This window comes from Melanaphis sacchari, unplaced genomic scaffold, assembly GCF_002803265.2.
Source record: "Melanaphis sacchari strain LSU unplaced genomic scaffold, SCAv2.0 Contig73_pilon_pilon, whole genome shotgun sequence".
Taxonomy (NCBI): Eukaryota; Metazoa; Arthropoda; class Insecta; order Hemiptera; family Aphididae; genus Melanaphis; species Melanaphis sacchari.
The window spans coordinates 2,984,788-3,012,159 of NW_020271525.1; the positions used below are offsets into that span (position 1 = coordinate 2,984,788).

The 27,372-nt window shown below is 27.5% G+C and overlaps 4 protein-coding genes across 5 annotated transcripts in view; 2 read left to right on the forward strand and 2 right to left on the reverse strand.

The window, feature by feature from the left end:
• Positions 1-8,924, forward strand: part of LOC112600942 (lachesin-like) — a 33,359-nt gene extending 24,435 nt beyond the window's left edge. Inside the window, exons 4-9 of the mRNA XM_025348300.1 lie at positions 3,928-4,086; positions 5,792-5,920; positions 6,019-6,156; positions 6,446-6,595; positions 6,687-6,764; positions 8,063-8,924. Of these exons, the coding sequence (XP_025204085.1) occupies positions 3,928-4,086; positions 5,792-5,920; positions 6,019-6,156; positions 6,446-6,595; positions 6,687-6,764; positions 8,063-8,175 (767 nt within the window). The 3' untranslated portion in view covers positions 8,176-8,924. The remainder of the gene's footprint in view (positions 1-3,927; positions 4,087-5,791; positions 5,921-6,018; positions 6,157-6,445; positions 6,596-6,686; positions 6,765-8,062) is intronic.
• A 3,199-nt stretch (positions 8,925-12,123) lies between these two features.
• Positions 12,124-15,615, reverse strand: LOC112600990 (alanine--tRNA ligase, cytoplasmic). The gene is made up of 2 exons (XM_025348369.1): positions 15,446-15,615; positions 12,124-15,358 (listed from the first exon to the last, which is right to left on the reverse strand). The coding sequence occupies exon 2, from the start codon at positions 15,315-15,317 to the stop codon at positions 12,450-12,452; it is 2,868 nt and encodes a 955-aa protein (XP_025204154.1). The 5' UTR covers positions 15,318-15,358; positions 15,446-15,615; the 3' UTR covers positions 12,124-12,449.
• A 172-nt stretch (positions 15,616-15,787) lies between these two features.
• LOC112600938 (protein Asterix) lies at positions 15,788-19,051 on the forward strand. Its single transcript, XM_025348293.1, has 4 exons — positions 15,788-16,035; positions 16,492-16,609; positions 16,688-16,785; positions 18,898-19,051. The coding sequence occupies exons 1-4, from the start codon at positions 15,986-15,988 to the stop codon at positions 18,977-18,979; spliced, it is 348 nt and encodes a 115-aa protein (XP_025204078.1). The 5' UTR covers positions 15,788-15,985; the 3' UTR covers positions 18,980-19,051.
• Positions 19,052-19,143: 92 nt separating this feature from the next.
• On the reverse strand, positions 19,144-23,065 carry LOC112600945 (histone-lysine N-methyltransferase eggless-like). Of its 2 annotated transcripts, none has more exons than XM_025348303.1 (5): positions 22,736-23,065; positions 22,377-22,559; positions 21,368-22,305; positions 19,736-21,297; positions 19,144-19,668 (listed from the first exon to the last, which is right to left on the reverse strand). In XM_025348303.1, exons 2-5 carry the CDS (start codon positions 22,548-22,550, stop codon positions 19,247-19,249), a joined length of 3,096 nt encoding a protein of 1,031 aa, XP_025204088.1. In that variant the 5' UTR covers positions 22,551-22,559; positions 22,736-23,065; the 3' UTR covers positions 19,144-19,246. The 2 variants fall into 2 exon arrangements, with proteins under 2 accessions (XP_025204088.1, XP_025204090.1); XM_025348305.1 differs by having other exon boundaries at positions 22,705-23,065.
• Positions 23,066-27,372: the final 4,307 nt, after the last annotated feature.

A 27,372-nucleotide genomic window follows, 5' to 3' on the forward strand; every position in this document is an offset into this window, starting at 1 on the left:
AATTAAAAGTTTTAATGAACATAGTCATAAACCATTATCGGAAAATATTTTAGCTCGATAAAAACTTAGTAATAATTTAAAACGAAAAGCAATTGATGACATGTTTACTAGTTTACTAGACCATCAAAAATTTTACATTCTGAATTGAAAATATAACGTCTGTAGGTGTTTTATAAATAAAAAGAAATATCCATAATGCTCGATCTTCGGAGTTACCTTAATTTCCAAGGAAAATATTAGTTGTAAATTTGTAGCATACATTTTAAATTTTAAAATAAAAAATACTCGAGACGCAATTTACATATGTACCAAAAATATATGAGACGCAATTTAGATCAAAAATGTACATTGAAATGCAACTTACAGTCACCCATATTTTATTACGTCAATCCAAGGAGGAATGGTAGCTTTAGATAACATGACTTTTTACGAATTTTTTTAAAATAATGATTTCAGATAAAACATAAAAATATTATGCTGTAATAATTCATATTCCTAAAAAAATATATAATTATTTTACATACTCCTACATATAATACATAGCAACATACGAATTTCATTTACGAATAGATACTAGATACTAGAACTTACCTATTATAAATATAGTACTGAACATTACCAGTAAATTATAAATTATAATATACATACATTAGATTTAAACAATAGATCTAACCTTAAATCTTACCATCAGTTGTTATAATGCAGGTCCATATGGCGATATAGTAAAATACGGTGCAACACGATTGCGTACTTTTTACTTTTTTACCTGAAAAAACACAACACGCGCACTTTTTACCTTTTTATATTTAAGAAAATACAAAACGATTGCACACCGTTTACCTAATTATCTTAAAGTCCTTGCCTCTATTAAAGGTTCAGCTTCAGTTGCCCATAAAATCGGTGTAAAAGTAACATCAAATGATTTATAATTATTGAGTATATAATCAGTAAATTTAAAATTATCAGTAGGGCTATCTTCAATTAAATAAGCAAAAACATTTCTACATCTTCCTAGGGTAAAAATCTAAGTGAAAAAAATTGTTTCAACCAAACACCTAATTCAGATTTTGAACTATAGTTTTTTAACCTATAATCATTTAAGCCAACAATATAAAATGAAACTAATTTTGTACGCAATCGTATTATATTTTTTCAAATATAAAAAGGTACAAAGTGCACAATCGTGTTACGCCCGCCCAGTAAAATAAACGCCAAATTATATTCCTAACACTGCTGAGGAAGTTAAAAATAAAGGAATAATTGATAAATAATAAAATAAAATGATTTGTAATATAATTAAGTATTTTAATAGGACATTTTGAAATAGAGGAAATTAAGCATAAATAAGTCTTATTAGTTATTATTCAATCCATATGTAATTTACCATACAACATTTAATAAACATTTATAGGCGTAACTATAGACGTTAGAATTTACGAAATTTGATTTTTAATTAAAATTATTTTATCGTACACTAATGACCTATTAAATTATAAACTGTGAAATAATAGTAAATTGATTTTACAATAATGTAATGTATGTTTATTTGTATGTGTGTGTGTTTAAGTAAAATTTCCTTGATTTTCAACTTAAAGGGTGGTTCCTGGTATCAAATTAGATTTAAGTAGTACTTTTGCGGATCAAAAATTAAAAATTCCAAGTACTTTTCTTAATTATCAGAAACACAAAAAAAAATTTATGAAAAACAGACGTTTTTCTTTAAACCAGTTCTTAACTAAATACATTTGTTTATTTTTTATAATTAAAAAATTAATAACTAAAAACTTTAAATTTTCATCAAGGTTTTCTATAAATTGTATAATTTTTGACTGATATCAAATTATTTATAGAAAAATAAATACAATAATATAATATAATTAATATATTATAAAATATTTATCATGAAATATACTTAATGGTGTAGGATCTATCAGTCTACTTATATAATAATATAATTGACGCAATGTTTTCGGCAAAACTTAAATCAACCTGCTATAATATTAATAGTAAAATAAATTACTTTAATAGAAATACCAAAAAACATATCATGAAATGTATTTATAATGATATAGGTTAACATACCTCAGACGTTACGAATAGTTTTTCGTATCCAATGATAAATCATTGAATTTAAATTTAATACATCCATTATAACTCGACGTCTGCTATACAGTAGAGAATAGGCGTAACTAAAGCTCTAATTCTGGGGAGGGGCTCATTTTATAAATGAAACAAAGACCCGCGGGGCCTTCGCCACCGCACTCTCGACATACTAATAATATTACAAATCTGTAGCAATATGGCAGAAGTTAATATGAAATTGTTTACAACTTTCACTAAAATACAATTTGCAAATGATATGTATTCTCTCTTGCTAACTAGATGTATATTAACCAAAATCTAATCAAGAAAATAATAGATATTTAGTATAACTATAGAAATAACAATCAAATAATAGAATTTTAGTGTCAATTGAGAACTTAAATTGTATTTTACCAAAAGTTGTTAACAATGACATATTAATTTCTGGCATCCTACCATAGAAATAAAGAAAAATAAAATAGTAATTAAAATAAATTTGTATAAAAGCTTAAAACACAAAAATTATGTACCTATGTAATTTTTAATTTATATTAATTCTCTATTTTTGAAACTTTAAATTTCCAAAATATTTTTAAATTAAATAAATACTTCTAAAAAAAAATTATTCAGTTCCTGTAAATTATTTATTTATTTTCTCAAAATGTTACAACACTATTATTAATTTGTATTAATGTAAAACGATACATCTATCTTTTAAAAAAAAATTATTAACAACCACTTCAGTTTCTACTGAATTGGTAATATTTCTCTTAATATTTAACATGGATAAGGAATAAAATCTGTCTTACCTCATACTACTTTTCAACCAATGTTTGATGCATATCATCGACGAAATTGAGCGTTGACGTGTGACTAAACTAAAAAGTATTATAAGAGCAATTTGTAATAATTTTTAAAATTGGAATAAATATGTTTTTCATCAGTTTTGATTACCTACATCATTTTTATCAATATCAATTTTTATTACTTTTAATTTTTAAACAATGTATGCGACTGTTATTTTAGATTTTAAACTTTCAATTACGATTTGTGATTACAAGCGGCTCACTATCAGATATACCTTAATTATTAGTTATAATTTATAGAGTGTTGGTATCGCACCGTCAGTGTAGTCCACTGATTCACCGTTATGCTTTTTGAAGCGAACATTTTTAATCGTATTTATCATTAAATAAAACGTATTGATAACATAATAAAATTATAACGAATCATTTCTATTCTATTATAATTTATTATTATTTATTACAATAATATTAAATAAACAGTTATTAAAATTAATTTTAATACCTATACTAAAATACATTTAAAAAACTATGGAGATTTAAACCCTCCCTAAATTGCGCCTATACAGCAGAAAGATGTCCAATAGCCCTCAATTTTTATTTTTATTTAAAGCATTTTAATTATTTTGAAACAATTATTTTTTATTTTTTCCTTCATATAAAATACATAAAATTCACCACGCGTTTAAAAGTTATCTATACACTATAGAATGTAGCGTCTGTCACCAATAACAAAATCGCAGGCATATATAGGGGTCGTTAATCATTACTTAATTAACGATTACATACAAATAATCAAACTTAAAATGTTTTTACAATCGCAATTGATACATATTTATTATTTATGAAATTAAATCTAACAATATTAACTCTTAAGTAAAAATTACTATGGAATACAAACTAATTCAATTTTAACATTACACTATTGTATTTGTTTGTATTACTAAATAGTATGTATCTACAGTATATAAAGTTTGAAAAACACTGCTTGCCATATCATTTAAAAAAAGATTATTTTTACAAATCTAATTTACTTTTTTAGTGCCTCCAGATATTTTAGACTACCCAACCAGTTCAGACATGGTAGTGCACGAAGGTAGTAACGTAACGTTACAATGCGCCGCTACAGGATACCCAAGTCCAACGATAACATGGCGAAGAGAAGACAATCATAACATCGTTATTTCTAACACACTAACTGGTAAACTAAAATTATTGTGTAGAATTACTGCGTAGTTGTTTAACTAAAAGATTTAAATTCAAAAGTTTACTTACAAAAGTTATTAAAAAGAATTCGGACATTTAATTTAACATGCAGTGCATTTATTTTAAAGTTAGTTCACATCAGTTAAATCAAAATGAATCAATTATGATACAGTGTTATCAATTTATAAAATTCTAAATTAATTTAATTTTTGATTAAAATTTTTTTTTTTAAATAATTATTAATAAAATGTGTACCTAGTTAAGTATTTATTAATTGAACTCTAGTTAATTATTTGAATAACTTCTTTACAGGAATACTATTTTTGCACTAATAAACTTGGTAATAAGTTTTGTAAATTGAAAATTATAATTTTTAAAAAAATACCATGATAATAAAAATAATAATAATATAACCTCTTCACAAATTGTTAATATTTAATTTCCATATCACGAAAACACACCCGATTTATCGCATTTTATTATATCTAACTAGTAACTACTATAGCAGTGTAGCTATACCTACAAAAAATTATAAATACAAAGAGTATTAATTCAACAGTAAATTCTCAGGTTTTATTACCTACATAGTATAATTATGTAAAATTTATTTATACTTTAAAATCATTATTCAATTTTTAATTTAGTATAAGTATTATTACTGGTATTTAATATTGAAAAAAAAATTGAATTGTAATGTTTTAATAATTTTTACATCGCCTATAATACTTACTAAAGGCAAAAATATCGGTATAATTCGAAATTAAATTAATTAAATTAACTGTATCATAAATTAAATGAATATTGACCGTATATTATTTGCATATTTGTTTTGACTAATGAACAAATCAAAATTGAATCTATACCGAGCAATGTCACATTATTTCAAGTAATAAAATAATAACCCGAAATCAATATTTTATTTTAATTGAAACGCTGTCAACATTTAAACATCGGAAGAACACAAATTAATTTTTCAAACAAAACTTTGAATTTCATACAGCAATAAAACAGGATAATATGAAATATACATTATACTGTTATAATGTCATTTAAATACAATAATTCCCATTAATAAAAATAAAAATAAAAAATACATACACGCATGGTAGGAATGTGAAACTAAAATAAATATTTGTATCATAAATTTAACGTTAAATAAATATTTAAAAACAAATAATAATTGTCAATGCGTTCATCATATCATAGATACGTTAACTATTATATGTTATGCACCTTGCAGTAATGCAGTGTATACATATATGTTAATGTTGAGTGGAATAGGTTATTGAAAATAATCGCAAGAAAATGTTTAATAATATAAAATATATTAAAGTATTAAATTTAAGAACATATACAAACACAGGTCGCATAACTTGACCGACTGTCTATATATTCATACTTGTATATTATACATTTTCCATAAGAAAAAAATAAAGTGCATAATAATAGCATTTATAAATTATAACAATATCTATAAATCATGTGACTATAGTTAATTACAGTATGTGCTACTTGTATATTAAACTGATGTATACAAGATGTCTTGTTTAATTTCAACAGGTAAAAATAAGAATTTAATGGTACGATGACAGAAATAGTGCAATATTATGATATTAATATAATGTAACAATAAAACAAATTGAATTTTCGATTCTAACTATAAGTAGACTATGCATAGTAATTTTTCCGATTTTCTACAGTTGCAGTAGTGGATAGTTCGACACTTACCTTTCACCGTGTGACGAGACAACACATGGGTTCATATCTTTGCATAGCTTCCAATGGCGTGCCGCCGACAGTCAGCAAGCGCATTACTCTGATCGTTCACTGTACGTTTACAACATTTGAAAATAATCTATTATCTATACGACAACTATATAATATAATAATGATCCAATTCAATTAATTACGCTTAATATATTTTCAGTCGCTCCCATGGTTTGGATTCAAAATCAACTAGTCGGTGCTTTTGTGGGAGATCGATTGTCAATAGAATGTCACGTTGAAGCATTTCCAAAGTCCATAAATTATTGGTCGTCAGAAAACGGAAACTTGCTAACTCAAGGTATTTACGTTTTAATTCATTATATGTCTATATAGTGAAACTAATTCATTATTACGTACAAATAGCTTATAATGATTACTAAACCAATAAAAGTAAGCACCTACCAAATTACTATTATCCATTTATATATTTGTACGTAATCTTTAATAAACTATTCTTTAAAATAGTATGGTAATCTATCCTAAATTTTGTATGTGCCTATGTTATATCGATATTTTACCATTTAAGTGAACTTGATCACGTGTACCTACGTTAAACATTAATATGTATTTAAAATTTTCCATTGCAGGAGATAATTATGATACAACGTTAAGAGAAGTCAATTATAAAACAGAAATGAGATTAACTATTAATCAAATAAAAGAAGAACACTTTGGCACATATCATTGTATTTCAAAAAACTCTTTAGGTGCAACGGACGGGACTATCAAAGTTTATAGTAAGTTAATTATATAACATTATACTAATACTAACGAATATAATTTGAAAACATACCTATTATTTGTACATAATGTTTTTTTTTTAAATAGAATTACCAGGAAAAAACTGGAACAATAATTATCAAACGTCCATGACAGCTTCAAACAACGGCCTGCAGCATATTACAGGTATATTAATAGTCAGTGGCGTAGCCAGGGGGTGTTGGGTTGTAACCCCCCCCCCCACCATTGATTATTTTAATATTTTTAATTATTCAATAAATTAGCGATCAAAACAAAAATACTGTGTTTAATGTAATGAAGTTAAAATACTTTTACATTATAAACAAAATAATTCTAATTAAGATGCTTATTTTAAATAGCTTTTATTTTTTTTTTTGCTTTCTATGTTCTGGCCAGCTAAAATTTTGAGTTATCCATTCCTGGTATATACCTAAACCTCAACCTCCCTAATTTAAAAATTCTGGCTACGTCACTGATAATAATACCTATCCAATAAAGCCGCTTTCCATACAATTTTAATAAATATAATTAATTGTTTTTTATATCGTGTTAAGTCCTTAAGAGGATAAAAATATCTAATACCTAGGTACTAAAACATCTCCGTGAATTTTCACTTTCAATAAGTACAGTGATTTACGTAGGTACTATATAAGTACCAACCATTCACTATTAATTTTACGTCAATCTGCAGTCTGCATAAGATAAAATAACACACGATTTAATATACATCAAACTATTTAAAAACAGGGTATTGGTATATAGTTTTAATATTCTAAAGATTCGAATACCAGCAGCCAGTTATAGGTATACACAAATATTTGTTTAACAGGTTTTTATATATAATATTATATAAATTTACAAATGTTTTCGGACGTATAAAATCGTCATCACTGTTTTATTTTAAACTTATTTATTTCAAAAAGGAAGTAAATTTTTAGAACGAACAAAATACTATTTCATAGTTAGAAACGTTGAGTTATTTAGACTTATGCACTATTACAATCTCTGAAAAATTATCTTAACTTTAAAACATTAATAATAAAAAAATCATACTTTAGTTATTCACCATTATAACAAATGGCTTTATATAGGTAAGCCACGAAAATATTTTAATTTTTCATTATAAACATTTCCTTCGAACATCAAATCTAATAACACAGTAATAAAAATCTTAACCCGTTGATAAAGGTACAAAACGCAATTAAATTTTTTTAATTAGCCACGATGCCACGATGCATAATAACGTATAATATAACCTATTATATTAAGATTATTAAAATAAATTATAAGCTATGATTTTGCAAATACAACGAGATTTTTCAAACAAATTCGGAATGACATGAAAATCTCTATTTTTTCTTGGATATAAATTTTTTTAATATTGTATATACATTGCCCAAGCTCCTAAAATATGGTTATTTGTATGCCTTATTTTTATGTAATCTATAATTTTATGTTAACAGGGTCAACATCTAATAGAGAAGGGAAAAGTAACTGTGTATCGATCAATCCTAAGCCTTTAGTAATTTTTTATTGTATTCTTTTATGCGGAATACTGTTATCCAAATCATCATAAGTGTTTATCAAAACGACACGTTATTTTTTTGTGAAAAACAGGGTACCATAAGTATGTAAAGCTTGTATATAGTTTATGGTATAGTATAATTTATTAGCTGTCGATACCGTGTTAACTACGCATAATACTATGTAAGGTAGATATAACAATAATGGTATTGATGGTAGTGATAATTATAAATTTATAACGATGGTGAATTATTGTCTATAGAAAACGTCATCTTAAATTTTATTTGACAATATTAACAGATGTCTATAATATTATAAAACGTATTTAAACGAGAAAACAAAATTTTTATGTAAATTAACTGTCAAATAGATATTGCAATGCCAATTATACAAACAACCGCAAAAAGACAACAAGATTTGTATTGATTTGAAATTATTTCATTTGAACATTGTTCATGTACAAAATGTAATGTATCTGTACTTCCAGCCTTCAGTAGAAATAAGATGTTAAAAATAATTTTTGAATAAGATACCTACGCTGTAGTTTGTAATTCTATATTTCATAAGTCGCTAGTATTATACATGTATCTATCTAAATCTTTATAAGAAATACATATTTTTAGTTGACTTAATCGTTACCAAACAGAAAACATTGACCAATACTCGTATGTCATTGTCATACTATGATAATTTTAATAATTAATAAGTAAAATGTTCACCGTGTGGAGACGTTTCAACAAGCTGTTAAAATTATACGTATTTATTTAATAATATTATTGATATCTATGTTTTTTATGTATATAAGAGAAGTTTTGAATTTTTTTTCTCTTATTGTATTGTTAAATTAAATCATCGATACTTATTATTAATATAGTTCGTTTTTACTCATTATAGTAATACATAGCATCATGATTCATTGGTATCTAATCTATACAGGCCGTAATAGGTAAATACCGCAATTATGTACATTTATAAACAAAAGTATCTTTAACGCTATGAAAATGTATGAACTAATATCGTTTGTTCCAGCAAGAGCCAATGATTAAAATAAATAGGTATAAGTTATTAATTCAGTGTTTGTCTTAAAATCGATAGGCAACATTCTATACATTTACACCACCGTGCTAGTCTAAATAATAAAATAACATGAGTTAATCGTTGAAACCACGACATTTCAATATTCAAATCAAACTATTCATGTATGAGGGGGGCTATCTAGACTTGAGACCAAATATTTATAATATCACTCGCCTGATAATAAGTCATATCGCTCATATTTTTATTATAACCTATTAATGTAAAATATTATGAATAAATTATACGAATAGGTCATCGATAAAAATTGTGCTCAGTTCATTAAATCATCAGTTCAAAAACTGTATCCATAAAATATATTAAGTTTTAGATATTTTTAATAAAATCATTAACATGATAATTTTATCGATTTCAGAGATGGCATATTATCACGAATAATACAGTTAATATATTATGTTTAAAATTGTTCGATTATTCTGCTTTTATATATATATGTATGTATATGTAATGTGTATAATAAATAATAAAAGATAGAGCACCAGCCGGCAGCCACCTATACATAAAATATGTAAAGTGCTAACTAAATTTAAAGAATAAAACGAATACATTTTTCAGTAAATTTATCGTTACCTACCGGCTAATAATAACTTTTTTAAATATACCTACTGAAAACAAATTAAACTTATAATCAATTTACTAAGTTTAATTTATATACCTAGTGATTATTTAGATGTACTTACATTTAATATAAATGCATATTCTCGTTTTATTTAAATTCGTATTTTATAAATTTATTTGTATTATATTGGTAGGTATTCTATATTTAAAATATTCTAGTAATATTCACAACATACATTCCTTAAAATATTACCCATGTAATATTTTCCGTAAAATATCATTATATTCATGTATCTCTCAAACTCATACGTCAAACGATATAATGTATATGTTGGAAATACAAATAAGAACATATTATGAAGACTGGAAATATCTCTATACATTTATCACGGGGGAAGAGGGTGCAAATGTTCAATGAAATTGTTACCCCACTGAAAGTCTGCACTCTTCACGTCATAAGTACCTATGTAACCTACCAGTACATGGCTATATAAATACAATTTACCTACCTCACTTTATAGTAAGTAGTCAACTTAAAATAAAAATAAGAAACAAAGCAAAATATTGTGATAGCCAAGGGCATGCAAGTAATAATGGTATTATTGTACCTACCTACCATGAACACAATTATCATTACATATGCATGAAATTAAAAATATAAATTCCTTAAATACATAAAAAGTCCTTTGATATGTAAAAAAATTATCATCTTCTTTCACTCAACAGCAATTATCTTTTAAATAGATTAAACATTTACATGGGTAAGTGAAATTCATTAAAAGAACGTAGACACAGTTCTAATAATAGGTAGGTACCTACCTGCTGTTGCACATTGCATTAAGTAATATTAAATTTAGTCTTTGAAATGTACAACATTAGTATATAATTAAACTTTTACTTTTAAATATCATGTGAAGTACCGGGTTAGTCATCTAGACAATTCATTATCATTTAAAATCATCTAGACTTGACTATATTAAGAGGGTGCCACATCCTCTTATGTGTTGTCTCCATCTTACATACATACAACATGGCAAATTTATGTTCAGAGGAAACCATTTTATGATACCTAACTTTAATACTAGAATAAATTTACCTTTTGTCAAACTTAATGGTAACAATATTACCAAAGGTATTTCATAGACTTTTATTGATATTATCATTTTAAAGTGAGTAATAACTATGTAAAATATTACAACTTTAAAAAGATACCTAATAACATCTATAAAAGCCTATGAGATACCTACTCTGCATTTTATTCTTATCTTTGAGTTAGATAAAAAATATATTTTGTTTAATATTAAAGCTAATAATAAAATTAATTTTACTATACGTAAATGTGTTATATTCAGTGTTGAATCCAGGTATACTTTGGTGGGAATTCGCCACTCCCCCTGAAATTTCTTTCGTACCCCCTTACAAATACAATTTTCAACAAAGTGAACCTATTTATTAAATGCACAAATGTACAATACTTGTTACGATTACCGCGCCTAATGTCTAGATCGCAAATTGTAATAACTAATAATAAGTATAATTTATTATTTTTAAAATGTATCAATATTCACCAATAAAAAAAAAAAAGTTCAATGATCCCTATCCAAAGAAATTGTCTGAATTCAACACTGGTTATATTATTTTTATGTAAGATGAAGACAACGCATGCAAGTATAGCATTGTCTTAAATCTGATTATAGATAAATTATAAAATACGAGTATATTGTCTCAACAATACTTGTTCTTTTGAATATATTTTTTATAAAAGTTATTATTTTATTATTGAATCATAAACCACAGTCGTTAAAATTAAAAAAAAAAAAATCCAACATTTAATTATTTTGATAAGTTAACTTATGCAATTATGAATTTAAATTATGAAATTTAAAAAAAGTTGTAAATTTTAATATTTTTCTCCCCATCTATAAAACAATTTTTAAATATATATATGTAATTACATTTAGTATTAGTATTTAGTAGCATATTATAGTATAAATTGTTATTCATTTTATTCATTATTATCAAATGACCTTTGTTGTAATGATGACAATGTTATTTGTAATATTTACAAATAATGTAAATAGTGCTAATAATTGCATAAAATATATTTATAGAAACTTAAATTAATATCCACCTATATAATTGTATATAATATTAGCATTTTTTGTACTTTGATTGTTAATAGTAAAGATGAATTATTACCGTAATTGAAAATTTAAAGTAGGTAATGTTAATTTTTTCTCGTGTGTTTTTTAATGATTCCTTTAAAAATATGACATATGTAATGAATGATGAAAATTTACTACATATTCACACAGTACATAAAATTTAAAAAATGCATAATATTGCATCTGTGATTATATTGCTCCATATAGGCATAGATATTTAAGCAATGTAATACACCATTTAAAGTTATAAAAACATTTGACATTTTTCTCATCTCTTGGTTTAAAAATACCAACTTAATACTTAATTTTACAAATTATATGAACCGTCAATTTGATGCATGAAATCTCAAACAAATTGTATCAGTCAACTATTACATACTAGGTAAAAACACAAGATAGGTACAGAAAAATATGAACATAATATATTGATGTAACAATTATTATGAAACAATTTATACTTGCAAAAAGTAATATTTATAAGTTAAAAATGATAAAACCAAAAATTTTTTTAGCTGATCGATAAAGAAGCAAATTGTTCTCCAATACTTATTAATTCTTCAACATTAGTTGCATTACATCCAGATGCTTGAGCAGTATCAGCCTTGCCTCCTCCTTTACCATTAATACACGATGCTATCTTGGTCACCCATTTATTTGCCATGAGCCCTTTTTTGTTTAATTCTTTAGAAACTACACATTGGCAATATATTCTTTTGCCTTCTGTATCTTCAGATAATAACATAATTGATATATTAGGCATATCTGCCTTTAATAATTTCAACACTGCATCCATTACTTTAGTATTGGAACCTATGTCAAGCTTATAAATAAATATCGATTTGTCTGACTCTGAACATATTCTTGTTTTTAATGATTTTGCTATTTCATTAGCTAAAGCAATTAGTTGTTTTCGCTCTTCTTCAGCAATACCTTTTTTTAAACCTGATAAGATACTTCTTAACTCTTCTTTTACCCAATATGGTATTACAGATTTATTTATCTTATCTTGTATATCAATTATAGATTTAGATAAATTTGGATCAGTAGGAATTAATTTCATCACATCTTTCTTCAGTTCTTCACCTCTATTATAAGCTTTTGTTGCATCTGGACCAGTTACAGCAACTATTCTTCGTATTCCCTTAGATATTGCTTCTTCAGAGAGTATAGTAAAACATTCCATGTGCCCAGTTTTATGTAAATGAGTGCCTCCACAAAATTCAACAGAAGTTTCTAATCCTGAATTTCCTTCCGGGTTTGATAGAAGTTGGTCTATAGCAACTCCTACTGAAACTACTCGCACTGGATCTGGGTAAGTTTCATCAAACATTGCACGTAAGCCTTTTATACGTTTGGCATCGTTTAATGGTGCAATTTTAGCATATACAGTATCATTCTGTTTAATTACATTGTTTGTTAGTTGTTCCACCTTAGCAACTTGATCACCTGTTAAAGCAGCTTTATTGTTAAAATCAAAACGTAACTTATCTGGGGCAACCAAAGATCCTTTTTGATTTAAATTATCACCCAAAACAACGCGTAAAGTATGATTTAAAGTGTGAGTAGCAGTATGATTATTCATTACAAATCGCCTTCTTTTTTCATCAATCTTCAGTACTACTTTATCACCCACTTTTAAGCTACCACTTTCAAGAATTCCAACATGCAAAATATAGCCACCACGCAATTGAACATTATTAACGTAAAACTCTGTGTATTCATCTTTGACAATAGATCCTTGGTCATAAATTTGACCACCTTGTTCAGCATAAAAACAAGTTTTGTCTAGTATAATTCCACATTCTTGAAATGTATCTACTTCATTAACAAATTGACTTATTGTTCTAATACTCAGTACAGTTGATGTACAAGTTTCAAAAGTATATTCTGCATCCGGGTCATCAGATACAGCTTTGTAATTATATTTTGGTGAGTCGTCAGTTGTTGGTATACCTTTTGTCTGTAAATCTGCAAGAGCATGGACATCTAAGGAGATTATCTCTTTATCACCACCTACTTTGTTCTGACTAATAAGTTGAGCTTTTTTTTTTGCTTCTTCGTATGCTTTCATGTCAATAGTAAATCCTTTTTCTTCAACCATTAAATATGTAAGGTCTACAGGGAAACCATAAGTATCATACAATTTCCAAGCAACTTCACCAGGTATAACTTTATCAGTCAATTTCAATATAGTTCTATTTAAAAGATTACGGCCACGTGATAAAGTTCTCAAAAATTGCTCTTCTTCTTCATTAATAATATCTATTACCTGTTGAGGGTCTTTGGTTATTTCAGGAAATGTATCTCCAAGTAAATCAACAACAACATTTACTAGAGTTGCAAAGAATCCAGGTTTGCCATTTAATTTTTCTGTAGCATAACGGACAGCACGTCTAAGAATACGTCTCAATACATATCCACGACCAGTATTGTCAGGACTTCCTCCATCAGATAGCGCAATTGTTAATGTTCGTGCATGGTCAGCGAGTACTCTATAAGCCATGTCTTTCTGGTCAACGTCATCTGCACCTACTTTACCTTCATAAGGTGGAGCATTAGTACCGTTTTGAATAGCTACAAACAAAGGTTGAAACAGATCGGTATCATAATTAGAACGTTTATCTTGTATAACCGAAACGAGACGTTCAAATCCCATTCCACAATCAATATGTTTTTTAGGTAAATTATGTAGAGTACCATCTTGATTCCGGTTAAATTGCATAAAAACAAGATTCCAAATTTCTAAGACATCTGGATCATCCTGGTTTACTAAATCAGCAGCTAATCGGTTACCAATACGATCATAATGTATTTCTGAACAAGGACCACAAGGTCCAGTTTCACCCATTTCCCAAAAATTGTCTTTCATATTGCCAGGAATAATATGATTTTCCGCTAATCCTAATTTTAGCCAGATATTTTTACATTCTAAATCTGGTTCCAGACCAGAGTTTATATCACCACCAAAATATGTAACATACAATCGTTCGGGTGATAATTGAAATTCTTGGGTTAAAAATTCCCAAGCCCACTGGCATATCTCGACTTTAAAGTAATCGCCAAATGACCAGTTTCCAAGCATTTCAAAAAATGTGTGATGATAGACATCCTTACCAACATCATCAAGATCATTGTGTTTTCCTCCGGCTCGGATACATTTTTGTGTATTGACAGTCCGTTTCCACTTGGCCATATCAGAGGATGGAGCAACAGTACCCAAGAAAATGGGTTTGAATTGGTTCATTCCTGCGTTGGCAAACAACAACGTAGGGTCATCTACAGGCACTACGGATGAGGAATGTACATATTCATGACCCTTCTTGTCGATGAAAAATTTAATATATCGATCCCGGATCTCTTTGGCAGACAGAACCATTGTAAAGCAACTAGTGATGCGTTTTAACTCACGAAATCAATCTGCAAATACATCACACATATTTAAAATAAACGTCCAGAGAAATAGCAAGCAAAAACAAATCAATTCAAACTAGTGTACAGACATACCTGCAATGCACAACAAATAGAAAATAGCGACGACGGCGATAGATTAATATCTACTGATGGTAGGCAATAATGACCCTAGAGCCTTGTTGTAGGCTGGGTCCTATGCACTAAGCAGTGGCAAAGTAGGTAACAACGTGTTCAAATATTATGAAAGTATAAAAATGAAACTGAAAACATGCCATGATAAGACTACATAAGTATCGACTTGATAACAAGACTTATACGATAGTCAGTTTTTTGATTGAAGATCAAATATCTGGAAGAAAAATAATATTTGACCATGTGTTTATTATTATCAATACACTGAACTCGTAGATAATATTATAATCATTATCTGTGTTGAAAATCGAACTGCAACAACTAAATTTTTATTTTTATGTAGTAGCCAATAGGTCTATACAGAATTAGATTAAATTAAATTAATTATTTTCATTAATTATTAGCTACAGCCTGCGATTTGCGAGATCAGAAATACTAGAATTTCCGTTTACCGATTCACACTATTCCGAATTTTTAAACTTCTGCAGCTTTTCTATTAAAATGTATTCCAATCATTCGTCTGATCCCAGAAGACCGGACAAGGAGCACAGGTATAATTAATAACTTGGATATTTTATAGTGAATCGTGTCATGTCAAGTAAATTTTATTGAAAAGAAAAATATTTGAAAAATTTAATGTAGTATTCTAATGTTTGCTGTATTTTATTTTTATACATAGCTTAAAATATTTGTGATAATCTGTTTATGGAGAGGATTGCTTAAGGTTTGGTATGTTACGCAATATATCGTCCTATTATTTTAGCTATATACAAATAGTAATTAAAGAGACTCATGTTCTCAAAGGTACATAGCTGAAACCTAGTTTCTAAAGTAAGGGCTATCAGTATTAATATTTGAAGTGAAGAAGTCTTACTGATTACCATCAATCATTACCAGCATCTTGGTATTACTATGTCGATACCCTACTGTTCAATACATTTGTAACCAAACAATAGAGATATGAAGTTTAAAATTCAACCTATACATTATCTAATTAACAATTTCAGGTACAAACCAAAAGCTGTCAATAGTGATAATCAAGCTCTAACACCTGGTGAAGACTTGACATCTGACTATATGAATATTTTGGGAATGATTTTGAGTATGTGTGGATTATTAATGAAGGTAAAACTAATTCATAGTGTTTTTGTTATAGTTTTTATATCTTCATATTATAACTACTAATAAAAAAAATTGTTTTAGTTTAAATGGGCAGCATGGTGTGCTATGTTTTGTTCATGTATAAGCTTTGCAAATTCTAAAGCATCTGATGATAACAAACAAATTTTTAGTAGTTTTATGTAAGTATCCATGTATTTTATTTTTGTATTTTACTTATATTAGATATCAATGGTATCACTTTTTGAGTAATTATTACTTATATAAGTTATTTTTATAAGAAGTTCTACACATGCACATAAATAATAATTAAAGGTGGGAGGGAAAAAAAATCTCAAACTTAAGCTAAACAATGATAAAATATAATTTAAATATATAAATATAAGTATTATATTATTTATATAATTAATATTTGTAATGGTATATTTTAAGTAATTAAAAAAAAATGTTATGAGTGGAGTAAAAACATTAAAATAAAATATCATCAAATGTATTATTTGATATTAGTCTATAAGAACTACACGTGGTAATAACTAATATTTATTTATTTATAAGTTTATATTATTTTTGCATGAGGGTAAATGTCCTGTTCTTCTTCCCTCCCCCCCCCTAAGAACACTCATGCAAAAATAGGTTCTACTGAAAGTAAATATGTTGCTGTGTTATATCTTATCATATAAATATTTAAAGATAATTTTAATAAATAACTTATAAGTGGGATGTTACTTGTATTATTTATAGAAGGCTTTAATTTTTTTAATATGAAAAATCAATAATTTAGTAATTGATAATAAATATTTTTTTCAAGAATAATCTAGTCTAAAATATAACTTATTTATTAATTTAATTCATTAGATGTATTATTTCTTAGTATTGATAGAAAAAAAATTTATTTATCACAAAAATATGTTGTTTCAATTAAATCAATTTACTTACAAGGTATTAGTTATTTTAAAATTGTATGTATAAATGTACTAAACATAAGCAGAAATCAGTGGTTAGACAAACCTTAAGAAATATCCTAGCCTACTCAATTTTTTTTTTACCTATTATATTATCAATGTTTCTATATTTTTAAAAAATGATTTTAGATTATTTATATCAAAAATTACTATTGTAAAGACCTTTATTAAAAGTATTACGGTCAAACTGAAATTGTGCACGTAGATCTTTCAAAAACCATCAATCCTAATTTATACAAATTACTACAAGTTCTGCTAGATGTGAACAGTATTTCATCAAAGAACTGTGCATAAACAGGATTAAGGAATTAAATGCTTTGTAACACACACTTTAAATTAAATACTAATAATTAAAGCAAGGATTTGTATGCGTTTGCATATTTATTCTGATTGATTGTATGATATGCTAAGTGAGCACAAAATTTATTTGATGACAATTTCAAAAATGAAATTTTTTTAATGCAAACTTTTGCATATTTCGACATTTTTCTACTTTAAAGGCTTATTTTACAATTTTAATTGCATATTATAAAATGCAACTATGACTATTGTTGCGTGCCAATATCAGATTCAGATCCAGGGTGTTATTTAAATGAAATTTACAACTCTTAAGAACAATAATGTTTTATTATGTATAAATAAAGTTCATGTAACTGATACAAAAAGTGGCTGTGTTGTGAAGTTGCTCAGGTCTTCGTGGCTTTGGTACATCTGCCCTTGTTGGTCTCTGGACTCCCTTATATACAAAGAAACCTCTTGTTGTTGTAGTCGATAACCTTTCAATTCGTATTAATTCTTGGAATTGTTTTCACACTTGTTTTATCGATAACAACAATCTCCAGGATATCTGTTCCCAATTGTCAATTCGTGGAAATGCAATAATATATTTATTATGATGTTTTTAAAACAAGATTCATAGAAATATGAATCTACTATCTCGTACATATTATAGACATATAATATATTATATTATTACAATTTACATTAGGCCACATATATATATCTATATTACTATTGCTAATACTTCTAGCAATATTACATATTATATTATATATACTTATATTTATTAACATATCTCGTAGTCCATAACACTATTATAATAACAACTATTAAATAATTAAAAAATCATTGAAGTTTTTAAACATTATTGTTAAAAACATTTCAAATTCCAATATTGATTTTGATTAATTTTAGCAATAGAAAAGTTAAAATAGTTTTGATGGGTGAATATAAGGGGGTTTGGAGGTAATCATATTTTCCTATTGTAATTTTTACAATAGCTCTATTCAATAATCAAAAATAAATTGTGAATTGATCATTCATATTTTACAGGCTTTCCATGTCAGCAATTGTGATGTCTTACTTACAAAATGCACAACCTATGTCACCACCATGGTCTACAACATTTGGATAAGATTTTTATAAACAAAAATAAAAATAATATTTTGTATTTATTATGGATTAATTATACATTTATTGTATCAGAACTATAAATAAAAAATGTTGCTTGTTAATATTATTTTAATAAAACTATAATCCAAATTTTTAATTTATTATTATATATACTATTTGAAAATCATGACATAATTATGAAAAAAAAATTATTCTGTTATCATAGAGTATTTATGTTAAAAATAATTATATATTGTTTCATGCTTTTGACTCTTCATACTAGTCATAATTATAGTAATCTCCCTCTACAGTAAACAGACTCACAATGACATTTCATCTTTTTTCCTGGAACACTTCCTATATCATAGCTATAATCCCAAGTTAGTTCTGTTCCAGCTTGTATGTAATGGAGTGCAAAAAATGATACCCATGGGAACCGCAAGTCATGCGTATCCACAAACACATTTTGGACAAAAGTATTTGGAGAACATGAATGATTTAAATAACGTCCAATATTACCATTAGTTTTTGCATCCATAATATATACACTCTCGTTATTTCCAAAATATTCACGCATTGATTTTGGAGGTTCAGGGTTGTTTTTCATATCACGTGCATTTAATTTAGATGGAACATGCACATGTTTATTATCTTTCTTAGTTTTAGATTTTTTCCGTTTGCGCAATCTAAGTGTCATTTCAGTTCTTTTGCCTATATAATAAAAACATTGATATTATATTTTAAAAGTATAATAAATTATTAATAATAAAAAAATTACCATCAGATGTAGAAGGATATTGTTCATCAGATGATTCGGATTGATTCTTTTCCAAATCATTCTCATGGTCACTATAAGATATATCACTTTCATAATCTTCTTTTATTTTTTCAACAACTTCAATATAATCTAATTCTGCCAAATATTCATCGCCATAATTTTTGCCACCTTCATTAGCATCAGTTTCAGTTAACAAAGAACCAACATAAATGCATATGAAACTTCCTTGAGGTATATCGTTTAAACATCGTACACCCCATCCTTTTTTCTCCGTCATGAACAATTGTAATTTTTGTGATAATGGATTTTGTACGACACGATTTAAACATGAACTGGAACATTTACATGTTTTATTGCATTCATAAATACCAGTTAAAACTCGTTCAGGCAATCTTCGATAACTGTAACCAATATTAGGGTCTTTGTATAGATTAGGTAAAATCTTCTGTCCATCTATAGTCATCTGCCAACAGGCACATTTTGATTTATCTTGGCAGTCATCAGTGCAGTCACAACCACACAAAAAATCAGTATCTACATTTATGTTAACACCTGGCATTGCTTGTCTAGTAGTAATATAATCCATTTTTGGTGGCAATATATTATTAATAGTATTCACACATGTTATGCCCCTAAATTCCTTACCTTCTGATATATCTTTTAAAAACTGCACATATTTTATGATTTTAAATTCTGAAAATGGTTTAACCCAACTATTAAAATCAAATTGGTCAATAGTCATTTTGCTTTTGGTAATGATAAGATATTCCAGCATCTGTTTCATGTTTCGAATGGTTACACCACACGGAGTTCTGTATAAAATATACTTTTGAGAGTTATTAAATAATGTAAGATACCTGACAAAACCAAAATGTAAAGGAATACTCAACATGCTGATTTGTCTTGTTCTTTCATAGTTATATGCTGTCCATTCAACACATGAAGGATTACATTTGTGTTTAATAAATTTTAATGGATTGGGAATGTTTTTAGGCAATATTATATCAATAATCTTAAAAGTATTGGTTTTTTTTATACATTTAGTATTAACATCAAATCCATCACCTGTATTTTCATCTTCTTGTGTTGTTAATTTGCTGGTACTTTTACGAATTATACCATATTTACTTGAATTACGGCAAGGTTCTTCTTCTACACTTGTAAATTCTACAAATGGCTTATTTAAATAAGCCAATCCAGATTGCCTTAATCGAATGCCCCTCTCAGATTTGGTTTGTTTTTCAAAAATATTATACAAACGTGAAGAACCACGATAAATCCATTCACTATGTTTATAATCAGGAAAATATAATTTGACCAAAGATGAATCAACATCAAGCACTTTTGCCATCTGCCATTGGTTGTCATGTTCTGCTCGAACTGAATGTTGTTTAGTCAATTTAACCATTTGACGTTCAGGATACTTTTCTAAATAACTTCTTATAAATTCTCCTGAATTTGGGTGTACATCATTCCATACTTGATTTGATTTGCGTGCAATTAAACGGATATCTTGATGTTTTCGATATTGAACATAACCATGATCAAAAAAAATCAAGTATCTATAAAACAAATAATTATTATAAATATAAAAAACATTGTAATACCTTTCTATTAGATAATTAACCTTACCGAAAGTCATTAAGCATTTTTGGAGGTTCGGCTATTATACCAGCATAAAATTCATCGACATGTCTAAAATATGGATCTGAATATTTAGCAATTATTCTACAACCCACAGGAAATCTTACTGTATTCAGTGTAGAGAATGCAACTTGTTTAGTTGTCACTAACTTTTCATCGCTGTCAAATTTGACATGTACATAATCACTATTAATTAAAGTTTTGATTTTACATCTATACCATGGATGCATTAATGTTAACTTCATTGCATATACAATTTGTTCATTCTCAAGAGGAGGATAGTCTAAAGGCCCTTCCATAGGTATATTAGAAGGAATAGGACAATAAGTTCTTCTAATAGAGATAATATCTTCCTTATCAGAGTTATCAAGTTTAATTCTTTTAGCTTCTTTAGCCGTAGTGAGTTCTTCTACAGGCAACTGAAATTCATTATTAGGTGCTTCGAGGTCTTCATATTCCTCATCTGTGCTCTCCTCCAGATCATTGATTTCCACAGGATCTAAAGATGTTATTATTGGTTGATATGGGTCATATATTTCATTTCTTAATGATTTCATTTCATCTTCTAACTGAGCAGCAATTTTATCAATTGCATCTGCTTCAATCAAACATTTTTTTATTCCTTGTGTCATATACTCATCACATAATTTAACTTGATGTTCAAAGAGATATTTGTTTTTATCAAAATAATGCACGATTGCACTATCAATAGCCTTTTTAACTTCTTGGTCAGGAGGTAAACCCTCTTTAGAAGTACTAGGTTTTGGATGTTCTGGTTCATCATTTTCTTCACACGACGAATCATCAATAACCAAGTATGAATCATAACTTGGAAAACTGGAATCCATAACACACTTTCCCTCCTTCCATTTTAATTCAAGATACTTATAATGTCTAAGACATTTAGCTAGACACGTTGAGCAAACCTGAACAAACCAAAATTTTAGTCAAACCATCTATGAGTACCATTCAATTTTTTATGAACAATATCAATTACCTCTCTGCCCGGTTTGTAATCGACATCATAATAAGAGCATACTAATGCTACCGCATCGAGCAGGACATCACCATACCTACATCGCCTGTTGATACATCTAAGTTGACGCCTCTGTTCTTCTAATTCTTCAGGACTAATTTTATATGGTCCCAAACTTTTACTGGATGAAGCCATTTTTAATTTCTAGTCAAAAAAAAAAACAAATCAAAAATGAATAAACAATTGAAGCATAATAATATGTGATTATGATATACTATTTACAGAATGAAGATGAACAAATTAAATTACAAAATACAAATCTGAAGTTATTCAGATGATAAATACATACTTTTATAGAATTTTCAAACGAAATGACTTACATTTTACTGAACCATCAATTTGGCGAACTTCAAACAGAACCGATAAGAGTATACGAGTATAAAACACTAAATATTTTCATAGTTGGTTTTCATTGATTAAAAACTATCTCCAATATTTTTCCAGTAAAAACTAAAAACTAAAAACTTATAATTATTTATCTGTGAAGTAGACTGTACTACAAAAAAATAATAGTAGGTTCCACCGCTAGTCCATGAACAAATACTTCCGAAGTACCGACTACCGTTTATAATGTTCTCCGTAAACAAAGAACATGAAAATTGTAAACAATAATTATTAGTACTAATATTGTTTACTGTTGACTGTTGTACATGTTTATCGACTATTGATATTGATATTATCAGTTATCATTAACGGGTTATCTATACCAACGTTGAAAAAAAAAAATCCCAAACGTTAGTAATCCGTAAGGTAAATTATTGAAGTCTTAACCGAAAAATAAAACAATAAAAATACTAAAGTTGTATAGCTATAAAAAATAAAATATATTATACTATTAATTATCATAGATAAATAAGAAATTCTTTATTATCTATGTTAATTATACAGGATTTTAATTTCTGAGAGTTTAAAGCCTTAAAAATAATCATGGCCGTGACAAAAACTGATAATATAGAACGAGCGTCTATACTCTATTCAAAATGAGATCATTACCCAGCAGCCGGCGGCGATTATACAGACTACAGAGCGGTTGTCAGACTTCACTAGGTCAGACCTACAACTCAGAAGCATTAACCACTTGCCTGAGACTTCGGTCGCCCGAGGATGGATTTGCGTGCGTGCGTCATACGTGACGTATAAAATAATACGCACAATGCATTTTTAAATAATTTTAACAATTCGACAGTTGATACTATATAGACTATAATGAAGCACTCCAGTCAGACGCCACGAAACAAAGTCACGCCCATGCACACAATTTGGTTGCTGAGTAATGATCTCGTAACTCGTTTCTATTATGAATTTTGGAAATTATTTCATATCTTTTTAACACATTGATTATTAATTGTTAATGTAGGCTTATTTATAGTCTTTGATTTTTTGGATGAAAAAGAAAATAATTCAATAAAAAAATGTGGAAAATCAAGAACCAATTAATAATAAAGCACAAAATAAAAACAAAAAATAAAAGTACCAGAAGAACAAAGATTGATTATTAACCTACATTAACAATTAAAAATCAAATAATCAATGATTTAAAAGGAAATGAAAAAAACTCCCAAAATACATACGTATTGATTCTAACCACCCTTAATTCTTATACAAAATAAGACCTAGACACCTAGTTAATACCTACCTAATTAATAACACTTCAAATTTTAATTTTAGTTATAGTAAGTATAATTGTAATTTGAATTAATAAAATAAGTAATTGTGTACTTAATTATTTATTGTAGAGGTTCTCAAACTTTTTATGGCACAACCCATTTTGGATATTATTTAAATTTTGGCAACCCATCTGATGACCTTTTCTTTTTGCTTTTTCGATTTTAATGACCATATTATGTCTAAAAAAGTTTATTATTTAAAAATATGATCGCAACCTATAGTTTGGAAACTTCTGGTTTATTCTAATTTCTAATAGTGTGTATTGTACTATCGTGTAAAACAGTGGCGTATTTATGGGGGGGGGGCAGGCCCCTCCCGAAATGAAAAACGCAATTATTAAAAATTGTTATTTTTTGACATGGAATATGTCTTATGGTTGGGGAATGAGGATAATTCCAAAAATTAGACACGATACCGATATCATGATGTCATGAATGAAACTGTCGCTTATGCGATAATTTAGAATAAAAGTATAGCGTGTTGAATGCGTTAGTATTTTGACGATTATTAATGATTATGTAACACAATTTATTATTTAAGTTATATAAATAAAACAAATATTGGTTGTTAGTTATTTACAATTTCGGCAGACGGAAACTATTAGTATATGTAATTTTAGCTCATGACTTCTAAAATTAAATTAATAACTGTAGTGGTGAGATAATAATAATATAGGTAATCAGTGGCGTAAGTCATAGGTGCACATTGGGTGTGAATTTAGGGGGTGCTGGAATAATTTACAGTAAACAGATCCATGGGGGGCTGCCCCTTACACCCCTCTAATACCATAGTAAACTGCGTTCTAATAATTTTTAATTATTATAATTAATATTAAAATGTATTTATATTATATATATAATAATAATAATAATAATATCTAATCACTAATTAATTTTAAACAAGATTTAATTTTCTGTTAGATAATACAAATTTTTATTATATGATTGCTGTTAATGTTCAACGTTTAGACGAAAACTGGAACAGTGCAACGTGCATTCATACAATACAATCAATACATTATTAATCGTGAATTCATAAGCTACATATTGTCTATTTGTAATGGAAAAAAAATTCCAACCCAATGAATCACAATAATTTTCAAATAATTGATAAAATACTCAAATAAATTTTACAGGAAACTGGGGGTGCTGATTTGAAGCTTGAGGGTGCTAAGCACTCCCAAGCACCCCCCCTATGTGCGCCTATGGCGTAAGTTAGGTATTAACTATTAATTATATGCATTATATTAGTATTGATTGTATTCTAGTTTAATTTTGAGTGTCTCTAATAAAAAATTGTTTATAAAAATATAGTTATTACTTTTTTTTATGTTACAATTCATTAAAAAAATGATTGAGTTTCTTATTACTCTGATGGTCTAAAGAAAGTTGAAAGATCTTGTAGTATTCAAGCAATTTTTGTCCAAATAGTGTGTCTCCTCCCTCCTTTCCCTCAAGAAATCCAAAAATATAATCGGCCCCCTACGAAATAAAAACCTATATACGCCACTGGTGTAACAACTATGTGATGATGGATGGCACTGTGATAAGAGATTAAGAGAACTGCCCCGAGTCCGAGAAGGCTGTCTCTAGAGTCTAGACGTTCGTTAATGTAAATTATAATTATCAAAAAAATCACGATGTAGACTGTAGAGAAGATCTTCCTATCTCCTCGAGAAGAAAACATAAAGTGAAAAATTCAAATAAAAAAAAAAGGAAAAAATTTTAAAGTAAGTAATCAATCATTTAATTTTTTTATTTCATTTCTGTATATAGGTAGTTCAACACTTGCAACCACTGTAGTACTATACTACTGTACAGTTGTCGATATCGAATTTTCAGGTGTACCTCACTTTAAGTAAGTCACTATAATGTATGAAAAAAATATTTGAATTTAGATTTACAAATGGTAGGTAAATTTTGAAAAAAATGTATCAAATTTAATGTTAGACATGATTTACAAAAATGAGTAGAAGACAATGGCAAGCAACAATTAAATTTAAAAATATTAGGCAAATAAGAATTACTGCAGTTGAGAGCTTATAATTATTTAGTTTATTAAGACGATTTTAAGAAGTCCGTAGAAACAGCTAGTGTATAAAGAAATTGGTTTCACCTTGACCCTGGATGTTACGTAGCTCCTGATAAATTTTACGAATTGAACGACGTTCTGCTGCAAGAGTTCAATCATGCACGTGAAATGGAAATTATCTTGAAAAAAAAAACAAATAAATAGTAGGAATATAAATTATAATATCACATCTTCAGCTTCCGCAGACAAAGAGAGAATAACTTTTATAATTATAAATTTAGTATCAACCAGTTTACTAATTCTGAATTCGAAAAACTTTATAAATGGGAGAAAGCTGAAAGGCAGATCAAGATTTAAAAGTAAGTCTTCGTGAAACTTCATATTATCACCAATAGTACCTATTTGACACTCAAGACATCGTGTGATTCAGGTAAGACGGTCAATACGATTTGTTTGGTCTTAACTTCTATATTGCAACGCCATCTAATTGTTTGTTTAATTAACTATTATTGATAGATTAGGCTACGTAGTTATAAGGACTCCGAGTGAATACCGCAACTGAGACGACCCATATTGATAAAGAATAGAAAATTTAATAAAATGCGTCTCAATGAAATGGACAATTAGTATACTCGTAAAACTAAAATATACAATTTCTTGGATGGTTTGGCAAAGCAAAATTACCAATTGGCACCAAATGCGTACAAAGATGGACGGTAGCTTTAATATACATACCATATAATAATAATTGTGGGTTGTTATCGAAAGCGATAACAACAGCCAGCAGGTATCGGTAAAACGAATATAACTTACGAAAGCGCTGACCATGTAAAGCTTATGAAGTCACTTAAAAACTATCCTAAAGAAAAAGTTTTATGTAAACAAGCTTAAAAGCGACACAAAGTCTGTACGTGCACTTTTTATAAACTATAAAGACAAAAATCACAAAAAATCAGGTTAAATTATTGCTATTATAACTTATAAATACTCATTATTGTAAAAATAGTGTAAAACTATCCATGGTATAAATATATGTAATATCTTAAATTAATTTACATTATTAATACGATAAAATTCATAACATATACCTACGTAAAATATTTAAGCTTTGACGACTTATGTTTTTGAATTATAGCAAAATAATAAGCATCATCATTATTCATTGTTTATACACGTAAATTCATTAAAATTCTAACTTTTAGCTTTAATATGTAAAAACAAATTGTATTTATAATTTTTTTTTTATATCAATAAATAT